The sequence below is a fragment of the Scyliorhinus torazame genome, chromosome 9 (assembly GCF_047496885.1).
Source record: "Scyliorhinus torazame isolate Kashiwa2021f chromosome 9, sScyTor2.1, whole genome shotgun sequence".
Taxonomy (NCBI): domain Eukaryota; kingdom Metazoa; phylum Chordata; class Chondrichthyes; order Carcharhiniformes; family Scyliorhinidae; genus Scyliorhinus; species Scyliorhinus torazame.
In genome coordinates this window covers 7,611,731-7,625,444 of record NC_092715.1, presented here as the reverse complement: position 1 = coordinate 7,625,444, position 13,714 = coordinate 7,611,731, and the positions used below count along the sequence as shown (strand labels likewise).

Below are 13,714 nucleotides of genomic sequence, written 5' to 3'. Positions count from 1 at the left end.
AATTTCTGTTTTGTTTTAGACGTTAAGGATGTCGGAGAGTGAGTGGTATCAGGGAGGTGATCAGAACATTACCCGCAGGGGAGATGAAGGTGTGTGTGTGATGTGGGAGAGATAGTGATCATGCTCCTTGAAACGACATTGAGTGAGATCCCTGTCGATGTGCGATGGGTCTGAGGGGTAAGTAAGCAGTTGGGTGACTTACCCTGGCACAACAGAGGAGATCATTCTCATTCTCCTGAAGGACAGGATGGCTGACCTCTTCTGTAGGGCATGAGCCCTGACCACCACTGGCACCGCATCCCATGCTGGATTTGTCAGCTCTATTGAAGGTCTCTGCCCAGAACGTGGGTAGAGTACATCGCGGCGGGTCTCCACTGCATTCAGCTGGCACGCCAGGGGGCCATGGATAAATTTGGTTGCTGAATGTTTCGTCAGCCTGACTTGCCAGCGGAGTCAGAAGTGTGCTATGTGCATGGGTGACCGTTAAATATGACGCTTGGATCACTGAAGCACTCAGGTGATGGGGGCGGGTGAATCAGAGGCCAGACACTAGCGATACGGCGTGGAACTCATGCCTACAAATTTATTCACTCAGTGCTGCTCTGCATGGTGGTAAAACCAGGATTGCCGCCAGCAGTCTGAGCATCACTTTCCACGTCTGAATTCAGACTTTGCCAATTTCTGAGAGAACTCCGCCCAAAGACTAGAATAAAAGCCAGCTCAGAAACTGCCCCGGGTGTGTGTGTGTGAGAACATGTGGAGTGTTGGGATGTCGGAACGTGAGTGACACCAAAAACAGGGAGCTGGCAACAGAATCCCTGCACTAGCTTCTTGCAGGTTTACCTCTATCCCTCGGTCTGATTGTTGAAATAAGCCAAGGTAACGAAGCCCATATCTGAAATGGAATCAGGGAAGCTTCTCCGCTAGTCTCGAAACTGACTATTCACCTGAAGTCAGCACCACTGCAATCTCAAATCGCAACGGCTGTAACGCTCAATAATCACTCGAGGACTGTTTTGTGTCCCTTTCTATTTACTTACTGTGGACTCAATCCTCATTTCTAAAATGTATTAAAGTGTCCGCCTGTGTTTTATAACCTTCTTGCTTTTAGTAGTTAATAAAGTCTAACTTTAACTCAAAAAGTCCTGGATAATTTGACGTCTTTTAAAACACAAAGCTTGGGCCTAAAGGGGAGGGATCTTTTTTAGATGAATGGAGTTGTGAGCAGCAGAGGGAACGGAATAAAGAAACGGAGCCAGTTCATCCCTCCTCACCCGGGCATAACAATTTCAGCATATCCCAGCGGGACAGTAACAAATTGAGGGATCTCGCTCAGATTGACAAATTTGGGGAACCTCACCTGGGGACTGGTCATAACAAGATTAAAACAGCAATTACAGTAGACATCACTGTCTCTTATACCCACAAGTCTCAGATGAGCTGTGAATTGAGATTTTAATTTACCAATTCAAGCTTTGAGTGCACAGGACAGGATGACCCCAGATTTAGAGCCATCAGTTAATCCTCACTGATTCCAATACACTGAATGTATTTGATATCGAGATACTATTAACCAGAAAAGATCCTCTTTCGGGATTTACACGTCTCACTGTGGGCTACACATTTTCTGTGGATCTTGCAATTTGTGGCACACAGCACTAAACCTCAAGCAGAGAGGTGGCTGATGCTGGATAGCAAATTCCCCTCTGTTCATGCATGAATATTGTGCTGAAACGCAGCAATAATTGAAGCTTAAAGCTCACCTTCCACTTACCTGGTCAGGTGTTGCATGGTCAGTTGGTGTGAGGAGAGGTTTCTGACAGACTTCACTCGGGAACCGAAGGTTCATGAACACATCTGGAGGTACAACCTGAACCTGGAGGCTACTCACTGGTACAGTTTGTACTATAAACAAACAGAGCAAATGATCAAGCACTAATATAGAGTGCAGTCTGTGTGTCCCATCTACAAGATGCACTGCAGTAACTCACCAAGGCTCATTAGACAACACCTTCCAAACCCACGGCCACTCCCATCTAGAAGGACAAGAGCAGCAGATACCTGGGAACCCCACCACCTGGAGGTTCCCCTCCAAGTCACTCACCATCCTGACTGGGAAATATATCGCCGTTCCTTCACTGTCGCTGGGGCAACAGCCTGGAACTCACTCCCTAACAGCACAGTGGGGTGGGGGGAGTGGGGTGGGGTGGGGGGGTGGGGTGGGGTGGGGGGAAGTGGGGTGGGGTGGGGGGGTGGGGTGGGGTGGGGGGGGGGGTTAAGCTGCTGTGGGTAGGATGACTAACAGAATCTGTGTGGACTCTGCCATATTGGAGGAGATCACCTACCTGCTGTCATGATGCAATATCTCCCAAATAGCTGAACACAAGCTGTTTCGATCACAGAAATTGCAAACACAAGCAAGAGATAGCGAGCAGGGGCAGCAGAACAAGGTGGCAGAGTGAAGTCTAACACAGACCCTCCTCAGCAAGGCTCCCGATTCAAAGTATCAAATACAACAGGTGTAGCTGTCATTGTGAGTCTCCTACTACACAGCCAGGCTGTCAATCAGTAATTCTCGACATTATTTATGGCAACAGGCAAGAGGAGGAAAGGAACAATGAGATAGAAAAGTAGAGAGAGCTGTACAGAGCAGAGAAGGGAAAGAGCAGGAGGTGTAAAATCAAAGGGAGGCATAGATGGGGAGAAAGAAAGGAGAGAGAGTGTGAGTGGGGGGAAGAGTGTGAGAGATGGGGTGGGCACGGTGATGAATGTGGGAAATTTTTATATAGATTGTATTATATATATGTTGTAGTAATGTTATTAAAAGCCTGCTTTAAGGTGTATAAATCTGTTGCAGTAATATTGTTAAAGAACCTAGGGTAAGGTATCCAGACTCTGTCGGCTAAAGCTGTAATTAAGAGGTCATAAAAGGTGAGGTCATGACCAATTTTTACAATTTACTTGTTTACAGGGAACCAAATGTGCCTTTGTTGGGTTCCTGGAGATTTCCTGGAAATGTAGATACTTTGAGACATTAGCCGGGATTCTGCACTGCGAGTCGGCCCCGCTACTGCTGCTAGCAAGGACGGAGAATTTGACGCTCGGCCAAATTACCCATTCACTGCTGTGGGACCGAAGAATCCTGCTGCAGTGAATGGATGGAGAATCCCATTCATTGTGTTTAGACTTAGGTAAGCTGGTCACGGGACACCTAAGTGGGATAGAGATGATGAAATGAATGGGAGGAGTCAGGGCTGTAGCAAGCAGTTTTGAATGTAGGATTTTTTAGTCTGACAAAGACAGAAGGATCTGCAGGCTGTTCCTGAAAGGATCTCTCGCTCTCCAAGCAGTCTTTCCAAGAAAGTGCTGCACAAAAGTACAGCAAATATCCCTGTGTTTGCAAACTTTATTTACCAGTGGTTTGTGACCTATAATGGGCTTTGCTTAATTGGAGTGAGAGAAGGTATAAGTTAGTAGCTCATGTGTTTCCTTTTAGTTTAAGAATTGTTTAACTGTTAATTAAAAAGCTATTTTCTGTAATGTTAATGTTAATAGCAAAGTCTGTTGTAATATAAAGGATCCCTATTTATTAGTGGAATCACTCCTGCGGTGAAATAGTCTTTCCGCACGGTTTTATGTGACCACAGCTCTGGCTGCTGTCCAAGAAGAGAGGGATTCTTTTCAGTCAATAGTGTCAGTAAGATTGGGGTGGGGCACAGTCACATCTGATTGCTTGTCCTGGGACATGGTTTATACTTGTTGAAGTAGACGGTCTGTATTAGGCTTCATTCAGCTACTGAAAACTGAACCACAAAATGACACAAAGCAAAAGGTGAAAGTACAAACCTGCAGTGGCAGTGACTGGCTGGTTCTTTTTGATCTCAGAGCAGGTGAGGACCCCAGCGTCCTTGTAAGATCTAGCAGCTTCAGAAGGCCAGAAGGTACAGCAGTCAGTGAAATACCAGGCACCATGGATGGGAGGGATGGAGGGAGTGTCGGAGGGAATATTGGAGGGAAGGGAAGGTGGGAGGACAGAGAAACACGGACATTGTGAGTAAAAGCACTAGTGGCCAATTTGGAGAGAGAGCAGTAACGTGAGACATAGAACATAGAAAAATACAGCACAGAACAGGCCCTTCGGCCCACGATGTTGTGCCGAACCTTTGTCCTAGATTAATCATAGATTATCATAGAATTTACAGTGCAGAAGGAGGCCATTCGGCCCATTGAGTCTGCACCGGCTCGACTCCGAGACAGGTCCGAATGTGTGACAGCTCAGAACTTGGACACGGCATTTTGGAGGTTTTGGAGGTGGTTGAGGAGCTGATTATCACAATCCAACCATCACAATCACTTTTCATTTCCAGACTTTAAAAAAAATTTGAATTCGTATTCTCCATCGACCATGGTGGAAGTTGAACTCTTGGTGTTTCAGCATCAGAAATGGAAGCACAGAACTACAGCAGCAGATTGGCTACTTTCTGGGTCATCTCGACCTGAGACATTATTTGTTTTTCTCTCCACAGATGCTGCCTGACCTGCTGAGCTTTTCCAAAACCTTCTTTTCCGATTTGCAGCATTCAGAATATTTTGTTTTTGTGTGACCATTTTGCACATCGCTTGGTGGACCACCAATCAGTGCCATGCAGTGAGGTACAAGAACCAAGGCTGCTCCTTGTGCCATGTGGGGTATGAAACTGGATACGGTTTTGTATATTCTTTATTGTGAAATGGAAATTGGCCTAAAGCAAGAGGTAATTGTTGAGTAGACTGGGACTGTACTCGTTGGAATTTAGAAGGATGAGGGGGGATCTTATAGAAACATATAAAATTATGAAGGGAATAGATAGGATAGATGCGGGGAGGTTGTTTCCACTGGTGGGTGAAAGCAGAACTAGGGGGCATAGCCTCAAAATAAGGGGAAGTAGATTTAGGACTGAGTTTAGGAGGAACTTCTTCACCCAAAGGGTTGTGAATCTATGGAATTCCTTGCCCAGTGAAGCAATAGAGGCTCCTTCATTAAATATTTTAAGATAAAGATAGATAGTTTTTTGAAGAATAAAGGAATAAAATGTTGTGGTGTTCGGGTGGGAAAGTGGAGCTGAGGCCACAAAAGATCAGCCATGATCTCATTGAATGGTGGAGCAGGCTCGAGGGGCCAGATGGCCGACTCCTGCTCCTAGTTCTTATGTAATTCAGGCCCTCGCCCACCTCCTCACTAACGTTATTCAATTCCCTCAGTGTGATGGGATTTGAAGTCAGAATTCCGGGATGACTCGTGCAGTACCAGAACCTCTAGTCACTGCTGCCTTCTCTCAACATTCAACCCTGTGTAAGGATCCTCTTGTAACACATTGTTTAATCCTGGTGTCCTTTTTAATCCCTGTCTTGCTGCCTGCTTTTTGCTGGCTGCTGTTTTTAAAACAACAGACTTTTGGTTTTGAACTGAAACCCCCCCCTTGCCACCTGCTGCAAGCTGTTATTTGGACAGACCCAGGCAGACCTCTTGATGCATAGCTCGCAATGTCATTTTGATTGACTGGGGTAAATTCCATGATATCGTCTATTCTCGATTGGGATTGGTAGAGCTTTTCAGAAAATTCAGGAACCGAAAGGCAGGTTCCATTTTAGCTTTCAGTTTTTGCTGAAGACCTGGAAAGCAGCACACAGCAGGTCTGGGCTCCCTCGATCAACTCTCTGCCTCGCAATTTAAAATGCTTCCAGCCAGCCTGTGGGAAGCTCCACTGGGATTGGGGGAAGTGTATTGAGGTGGTTAGAAAACTGGTTGGCAGAGAGGAAACAAAGAGTAGGGATTAATGGGTCCTTTTCAAATTGGCAGGCAGTAACCAGTGGGGTACCACAGGGATCAGTGCTGGGACCCCAGCTATTCACAATATATATTAATGATTTGGATGAGGGAACAAAATGTAACATCTTAAAGTTTGCAGATGATACCAAATTAGGTGGGAGGGTGAATTGTGAGGAGGATGCAGGGATCCTACAGCAAGATCTGGACAGGTTGGGCGAATGGGCAAATCAATGGCAGATGCAGTATAATTTGGATCAGTGTGAGGTTATTCACTTTGGAAGCAAAAACAGGAAGGCAGATTACTACCTGAATGGTTGTAAATTGGGAGAGGGGAGTGTGCAGCGGGACCTGGGTGTCCTTGTGCACCAGTCGCTGAAGGTAAGCATGCAGGTGCAGCAGGCGGTAAAGAAGGCTAATGGTATGTTGGCCTTCATTGCGAGAGGTTTCGAGTATAGAAGCAGGGATGTGTTGCTGCAATTGTACAGGGCCTTGGAGAGGCCACACCTGGAGTATTGTGAGCAGTTTTGGTCTCCTTCTCTGAGGAAGGATGTTCTTGCTCTCGAGGGAGAGCAGCGAAGGTTCACCAGACTGATTCCAGGGATGGCGGGACTGTCATGTGAGGAGAGATTGACTCGGTTGGGATTGTTCTCGCTGGAGTTCAGAAGAATGAGGGGGGATCTCATAGAGATTATAAAATTCTAACAGGACTGGACAGGGAAGATGTTACCAATGGTGGGTGTGTCCAGAACCAGGGGTCACAGTCTGAGGATTCCGGGTAAACCATTTCGGACAGAGATAAGGAGACATTTCTTCACCCAGAGAGTGGTGAGCCTGTGGAATTCATTACCACAGGAAGTAGTTGATGCTAAAACATTGAATATATTCAAGAGGCGGCTGGATATAGCACTTGGGGAGAATGGGATCAAAGGCTATGGGGAGAAAGCAGGATTAGGCTATTGAGTTGGATGAACAGCCATGATGGTGATGAATGGCGGGGCAGGCTCGAAGGGCCAAAAGGCCTCCTCCTGCTCATATCTTCTTTGTATCTATGTAAAGCAGGTCTCTCTATCCAGCCAGGCCTGTGAAGGTAACTTCTGATTAAAAGGCTGGGGATCTGAATCTGATTTTTCTCAACTGATTATCTGTGGGAGGTTCCTGTCCAGCGCCGCCTGCAGGAAGAGGGGGCTGTTTGAAAATGTGTTTGAAATCCTCAGGTGAAGGATTCTAATACAATCACAGTGAGTCTGAGAGCCAGTCTGGAGAGGTCATTCAACTGAAAATAACTCCCCAGAGAGCATTCTACAGCCTGTATATTTGTTTGTTTGTTTGTTTGTTTAGTTACAGCACAGGAGGCCATTCGGCCCATTGTGTCTGCACCAGCGCCCAAAAGAGCAACGCAGCTAGTCCCATTCTCCAGCCTATTCTCCGTAGCCCTCTGAATTAATCACTTTCAAATATATATTCAGCTCTCTTTTGAAACCTCTTATGGAATCCACCCCCACCGCTCTCCCAGGCAGTGCATTCGAAACCCTAACAACTCTGAGTAAAGAGGTTTCTCTTCATCTCACTCCGAGCTCTCTTGCTGACCATCTTGAACATGTGACCGCTAGTCACTGACATACCAACCAGTGGAAACAGAATATCCTTCATTATCCTATCAAAGTTATTCAGAATTTTGCACACCTCAATAAGGTCACCTCTTAATCTTCTCTGCCCCAAGGAGAACAAGCCCAATTTCTCCAATCTTTCCTTGTATTTAACATTCCGCATTCCTGGTATCATTCTAGTAAATCTCCTCTGCACTCTCCCCTGGGCTTTAACATCCTTCCTGAAATAAGGTGCCCAGAACTGAAGGCAATACTCCAGATGTGGTCTGACCAATGATGTGTAGAGGTGTAGCATCACTTCCTTGCTTTTATACTCTGTGCCACTATTTTTTTTAAAATTATTTTAAAAAATATAAATTTAGAGTTAATTTTTTCCAATTAAGGGGCAATTTAGCGTGGCCAATCCACCTGCCCTGCACATCTTTGGGTTGTGGGGGCAAAACCCACGCAAACACGGGGAGAATGTGCAAACTCCACACGGACAGTGACCCAGAGCCGGGATCGAACCTGAGACCTTGGCGCCGTGAGACTGCAGTGCTAACCACTGCACCACCGTGCTGCCCTCTCTATGCCTCTATTCATAAACCCAAGGATGCTAAAAGCCTTCTTAATAACTGTTTCAACTTGCCTGGCCAGCTTCGGAGAATTATGCACTTGAACCCTGAGGTCCCTCTGCTCCTGCACACCCCTCAAAGTTGTACCATTGAGCCTGTATTGACTCCCCATGTTCTAATAGAAGATAACCATCAGGCGAAACCAACCGATGCTTGCAACACTTTGTGCTCTTGGAAGGTCACCAACTGCAACGTCTATAACCTGTCATAAAAAATGGAAAAATGTGGCATTTGAGCCGTGGGTGTTGTCCTGGGAGGACTTGGGGTTTTGTTTGGGGAACCAATGTTGGGCGAAGGGAGCAGATGACCAACTTGAGCTGGTGTCTATAGAGGAACGGGACATCACCAGTCAGGGCCTTCGGGCTCATCTGCCTGGCGTTCAATTACATCCTGTCTAGTCTCTGACCATGTTGTGGGGGAGAAAGGAAAGATGGTTGGCCACTATTTCTATCTGTGGGTGTGTGTGGAGTCGACCCCAATGGGAGTTTTTGTTGTTTATGGGCTGAAAATTTGGGGTTAGAAAAGGGCGTGTGCTGGGACTCGCGGAGGCCGTTGCTGTTTAAAGAGAAGCGGCGGCTGGCACCGCGTGGGGGAGGCACCCGCTGGCACCGCGAGGGGGAGGCACCCGCTGGCACCGCGAGGGGGAGGCACCCGCTGGCACCGCGAGGGGGAGGCACCCCGTGGCACCGCGAGGGGGAGGCACAGGCTGGCACCGCGAGGGGGAGGCACCGGCTGGCACCGCGAGGGGGAGGCACCCGCTGGCACCGCGAGGGGGAGGCACCGGCTGGCACCGCGAGGGGGAGGCACCCGCTGGCACCGCGAGGGGGAGGCACCCGCTGGCACCGCGAGGGGGAGGCACAGGCTGGCACCGCGAGGGGGAGGCACCCGCTGGCACCGCGAGGGGGAGGCACCCGCTGGCACCGCGAGGGGGAGGCACCCGCTGGCACCGCGAGGGGGAGGCATCAGCTGGCACCGCGAGGGGGAGGCACCGGCTGGCACCGCGAGGGGGAGGCACCGGCTGGCACCGCGAGGGGGAGGCACCGGCTTGCACCGCGAGGGGGAGGCACCGGCTGGCACCGCGAGGGGGAGGCACCGGCTGGCACCGCGAGGGGGAGGCACCCGCTGGCACCGCGAGGGGGAGGCACCGGCTGGCACCGCGAGGGGGAGGCACCGGCTGGCACCGCGAGGGGGAGGCACCCGCTGGCGCTCGCAGGGGCCTGATTTTAAAAAATAACGGCAGTTGAGAGCAGTTGAAAGGCAGTCAGTTGGAGAAAGGCAGCCGGAGGGGAAGGCAGGGGGAGGGGAAGGCAGGGGGAGGGGAAGGCAGCCGGAGGGGAAGGCAGCCGGAGGGGAAGGCAGGGGGAGGGGAAGGCAGCCGGAGGGGAAGGCAGGGGGAGGGGAAGGCAGCCGGAGGGGAAGGCAGGGGGAGGGGAAGGCAGCCGGAGGGGAAGGCAGGGGGAGGGGAAGGCAGGGGGAGGGGAAGGCAGGGGGAGGGGAAGGCAGGGGGAGGGGAAGGCAGGGGGAGGGGAAGGCAGGGGGAGGGGAAGGCAGGGGGAGGGGAAGGCAGGGGGAGGGGGAGGCAGGGGGAGGGGAAGGCAGGGGGAGGGGGAGGCAGGGGGAGGGGAAGGCAGGGGGAGGGGAAGGCAGGGGGAGGGGAAGGCAGGGGGAGGGGAAGGCGGGGGGAGGGGAAGGCGGGGGGAGCGGAAGGCAGGGGGAGGGGAAGGCAGGGGAGGGGAAGGCAGCCGGAGGGGAAGGCAGGGGGAGGGGAAGGCAGGGGGAGGGGAAGGCAGGGGGAGGGGAAGGCAGGGGGAGGGGGAGGCAGCCGGAGAGGAAGGCAGGGGGAGGGGAAGGCAGGGGGAGGGGAAGGCAGGGGGAGGGGAAGGCAGGGGGAGGGGAAGGCAGCCGGAGGGGAAGGCAGGGGGAGGGGGAGGCAGCCGGAGGGGAAGGCAGGGGGAGGGGAAGGCAGGGGGAGGGGAAGGCAGGGGGAGGGGAAGGCAGCCGGAGGGGAAGGCAGCCGGAGGGGAAGGCAGGGGGAGGGGAAGGCAGGGGGAGGGGAAGGCAGGGGGAGGGGAAGGCAGGGGGAGGGGAAGGCAGGGGGAGGGGGAGGCAGCCGGAGAGGAAGGCAGGGGGAGGGGAAGGCAGGGGGAGGGGAAGGCAGGGGGAGGGGAAGGCAGGGGGAGGGGAAGGCAGGGGGAGGGGAAGGCAGGGGGAGGGGAAGGCAGGGGGAGGGGGAGGCAGGGGGAGGGGGAGGCAGGGGGAGGGGGAGGCAGGGGGAGGGGGAGGCAGCCGGAGGGGAAGGCAGCCGGAGGGGAAGGCAGGGGAGGGGAAGGCAGGGGGAGGGGAAGGCAGGGGGAGGGGAAGGCAGGGGGAGGGGAAGGCAGGGGGAGGGGAAGGCAGGGGGAGGGGAAGGCAGGGGGAGGGGAAGGCAGCCGGAGGGGAAGGCAGGGGGAGGGGAAGGCAGGGGGAGGGGAAGGCAGCCGGAGGGGAAGGCAGGGGGAGGGGAAGGCAGGGGGAGGGGAAGGCAGGGAGAGGGGAAGGCAGCCAACAACCGGAGCAGAAGAAGAAAAGCCAACAGCATGTGGAGGTTGGGCGAACGGCTCCGCAAAGTGAATAAAGAGTCAGCGGCTACAAAGAACAAGGTCATAAAGAAATAAATAAAGAGCAGGAGGAAGAAAGAAGAAAAAGCTGTGAGGCTCGCTTTTAAAAACCAGGCAGCGGAGAAAATACATCGGGAGACCCAAGACGGAAAGAATAATGATTGACAAGAAGACCTGAAGGTCTTTCTACTGGCCCAAAACATCCAAAGGAAAAGATCTTATATATTAAAAATATATATATTTTTATTCTTTTAATTTTGAAAATAAACTTAAGTTAAGTTGATAACCTGAAAGAATTGTTATTAGAAAGTTGACTTATTCTACTTCGAAAGCCTGACCCGTGTGTCGAGCTATTCAGTGATGGGTAAATGAAATCTTCCAGGAAGATATGGGTTCTACCAGTGATTAACTTTGACCTGAATAGCACCCACCTCAGTCTGTCTCGGAGTCAGGGACAAGGGAGTCACTGTGCACCACATGGAATTCCTTGACCCTTTTTGGTGTGGGGGAGATTTCTTGCTGATTTTAACTTCAAACTTCAGCAGCAAAGATCCATCTGTCACCCTCCGTTTAAATGCTGTTATTTTCAACCTTTCCTAGCCCCCTCTCACCATGTGTCTGTCTTGTGTGTGTCTGGGTGGAGAGTGCTACAGGGTAGGGGAATAATTAGATTCGCAGATTGTTGTACTATTTTTGCCATTGCATCTGTATCTTTCTCTTGTTATCAATAAAGTTGTAAAAATATTTTACTTCCCATTCTGGTGCCTGGAAGTCGTTGAATGAGTCACAGGTCAGAGATCGTAGGGAGAATACGAATTATTGGTTAATTCACTAAAGTTGGGACTCTGGGATCTGCGGGGCTGCTATTGACCGCGCACTAGCCCAGGGTGTCATAACACCTGCACCTATCTCATTATGGACTCTTCCCACCAGAAACACTCTGATCGATGTATCCTGACTGTTGTAATTTAAACTCCCTCTATTAAATCACCTGGAATCTCCTTCGCTCCACTGAGGGGATCTGCAGTTTTTCAAATTGTCTGCTTGTCAGCTCTGTGGATGTTCAGGCTGATATCTGTCACCTGTACAATGTCCGTGACAGATGAGTGAAAGACCCTCACTGCCCTCCTGCTATCACATCTACTGTCGAACTTTGAAACTATAGGGACCACCCAAGCACCTCTTCTCGATGTGGGCCGGGTATTTCTCTATTTAAATACAGGGACAATGCTCACCCAGGGCCAAACAGCAGAGGCAACTCACAGATGAGCCACAAGTTCCCAGGGTTCATCAGGCTGACAGTGAGGGGCAACTTCACATTCCTTCGGTTCGACAGGAAAATTAGCCACAGAACCTGCTACTGAAAACTGTCACAATATTGAATCAGGCTGAGCAGCGATGCTTCCTGAAGAAGAATAGTTTACTGACCACCCACTGCCCAGGTTCACACTTTTGGTTATTTGGATGGGGGTCAAATGTACCTCAACAAGGGGCCATTGGTTTCGGGACTGCAGGGTAGGGAGCCCAGTAGGACAGAGTTAGTGCCCTACCTGAGGCTGCTTCGATGTGGGGCTCAGGAAGCCGCTCTGTATTGGTGCCGATATCCCTCCTTTCCCCAGTATTCTTCCTGATGGAAGCAAAACAATGTAACTCCGCAGATGTTGCAAACAGGCCAATTTGATCTTGCAGCAAGGCACCACATGGTCCTACAGAGAATTAAAAACAGCAGTTACACCCTCAGGAACATGGAAAGGACTGGGAACTGGAATTAACAAGAATAACACGAGGGTCACGTAAGGGCACATGTTTGGGGGCATTGATAACGGCTCCTCTGCCGTTCTCGCCGGCCCGGTACTCTATATGCCCGGTGGTGGTGGTGGCTCTGAGAGTTTGGGGGCAGTGTCGGAAGCATATGGGAGTGGAGGGAGCGTCGATGTGGGCTCCAATTTGTGGCGATCACCAGTTTGTCTGGGAGGCTGGATGGAGGGTTTTGGAGGTGGCAGAGAGCAGGGATTGAGAGGGGTCTGTTTATTGATGGAAGCTTTCCTTGTTTACAGGATTTGGAGGAGCAGTTTGAATTGCCGGGAGGGAATGGGTTTCGATATCTGCAGGTGAGGGAGTTTGCGAAAAGGCAGATTGCGACCTTTTCGCTTCTACCGCCACTGGGGAGACAGGACAGGGTAGTTTCTAGAACGGAGGTGGGGGAGGGGAAGGTTTCGGATATCTATAAAGAACTCATGGAGTGATAGGAAACTCAGATTGGTGAGCTAAAGCGTAAATGGGAAGATGAGCTGGGTAAGGAGTTAGAGGCGGGTCTGTGGGAGGATGCTCTTGAGCAGAGTCAACACGTCCCCATCATGTGCCAGGCTCAGCCTGATACAATTCAAGGTGCTTCACCGGGAACACATGATGGTGGCCCGGATCAGCAGGATTTTTGATTGAGAGGACAGGTGTGGGAAGTGTGCGGGAGGGCCCGCAAACCATGTCCACATGTTTTGGACATGTCCGAAGCTTAGGGGATACTGGCAGGGATTGGCGGATGTCATGTCCACGGTACTAAAAACAAGGGTGGCACCGAGTCCAGAGGTGGCGATTTTCGGGGTGTCGGAAGATCTGGGAGTCCAGGGGGCGAGAGAGGCCGACGTTTTGGCCTTTGCCTCCTTGGTAGCCCGGAGACGGATCTTATTAGTGTGGAGGGACTCAAAGCCCCGGAAATCAGGCGATTGGGTTAGTGACACGAATTAAGTTCGCCCTGAGGGCCAACGTTAGGGTTCGTCCGGAGGTGGCAGCCGTTTATCGAATTCTTCGGCGAAAACTTAACAGTCAGCAGATTCAAGGGGTGTGGGGGAGAGGAGTTTGGCTATTTTGTGTTTAGACAGGCGGGAACAATGGGAGATGGATGTGGTACGTACGGAACTAGGTGTATATTTATATTTGTATTGTTTCTTGTTTTAAAATCATAATGCCTCAATAAAATGTTTTTTTTAAAACAAAAGAACACGAGTAGGAGGCGGGGGGAACGGTGGGGAGGGGATAACAGTGAGGGGGGCAAGGGGAAGAAATGGTAGGGAGGGCGGAACTGTGGAG

At 51.0% G+C, this 13,714-nt stretch overlaps 1 protein-coding gene across 1 annotated transcript in view; it reads right to left on the bottom strand.

Annotated features, from left to right (window-relative positions):
- LOC140429943 (ciliogenesis and planar polarity effector 1-like) overlaps window positions 1-13,714 on the bottom strand; it is a 687,141-nt gene that overhangs the window by 69,271 nt on the left and 604,156 nt on the right. The window contains exons 37-39 of the mRNA XM_072517533.1: window positions 12,178-12,333; window positions 3,847-3,924; window positions 1,775-1,905 (exon numbers count right to left, since the gene is read on the bottom strand). Of these exons, the coding sequence (XP_072373634.1) occupies window positions 1,775-1,905; window positions 3,847-3,924; window positions 12,178-12,333 (365 nt within the window). The remainder of the gene's footprint in view (window positions 1-1,774; window positions 1,906-3,846; window positions 3,925-12,177; window positions 12,334-13,714) is intronic.